Genomic DNA, 401 nt, shown 5'->3' with positions numbered 1-401 from the left:
GCCTGCACCGCCCGGCCCGGAGCCGCCTCTCTGCCCGCTCGCCTGGGCGCCCTCCGAGAGCGGCGGGAGTCGCCGGCCCGGCTTCTCCATCCAATTCCGCGGCCAGCCTTGGGGAACCTGGTTGCCGTCCCGGCTGGCCCCGCTCTGCTCGGGGCAGCCGCGCCCCGCGTCCCAGGAACTTGGGCAAGATCCCAACCGGACCGGCGCGCAGGGCTGGACCGGAGCCCCGCAGCTATGCCCCGTGCACCCCTCCCTGGCAGCCGCAAGTCCTGCCCCCGGGCCAAGCCCCCGACGGCCGCGCGTTGAAATGACTTTCCGCGACCTCCTGAGCGTCAGTTTCGAGGGACCTCGCCCGGACAGTGGCTCCGGGGGCGCCGGCTCGGGCGCCAGCTCGGGCAGCG

The 401-nt window shown here is 75.3% G+C and overlaps 1 protein-coding gene across 1 annotated transcript in view; it reads left to right on the top strand.

Moving 5' to 3' along the window:
- Nucleotides 1-307: 307 nt before the first annotated feature.
- Nucleotides 308-401, top strand: part of ADRA1D (adrenoceptor alpha 1D) — a 30,480-nt gene continuing 30,386 nt past the window's right edge. Inside the window, exon 1 of the mRNA XM_023737567.1 lies at nucleotides 308-401. This exon is cut by the window's right edge and continues 1,029 nt beyond it. Within this exon, the coding sequence (XP_023593335.1) occupies nucleotides 308-401 (94 nt within the window).

Source organism: Trichechus manatus, unplaced genomic scaffold (assembly GCF_000243295.1).
Source record: "Trichechus manatus latirostris isolate Lorelei unplaced genomic scaffold, TriManLat1.0 scaffold00104, whole genome shotgun sequence".
In the NCBI taxonomy this organism is placed as follows: Eukaryota; Metazoa; Chordata; class Mammalia; order Sirenia; family Trichechidae; genus Trichechus; species Trichechus manatus.
This window is presented reverse-complemented; position numbering and strand designations above follow the sequence as displayed.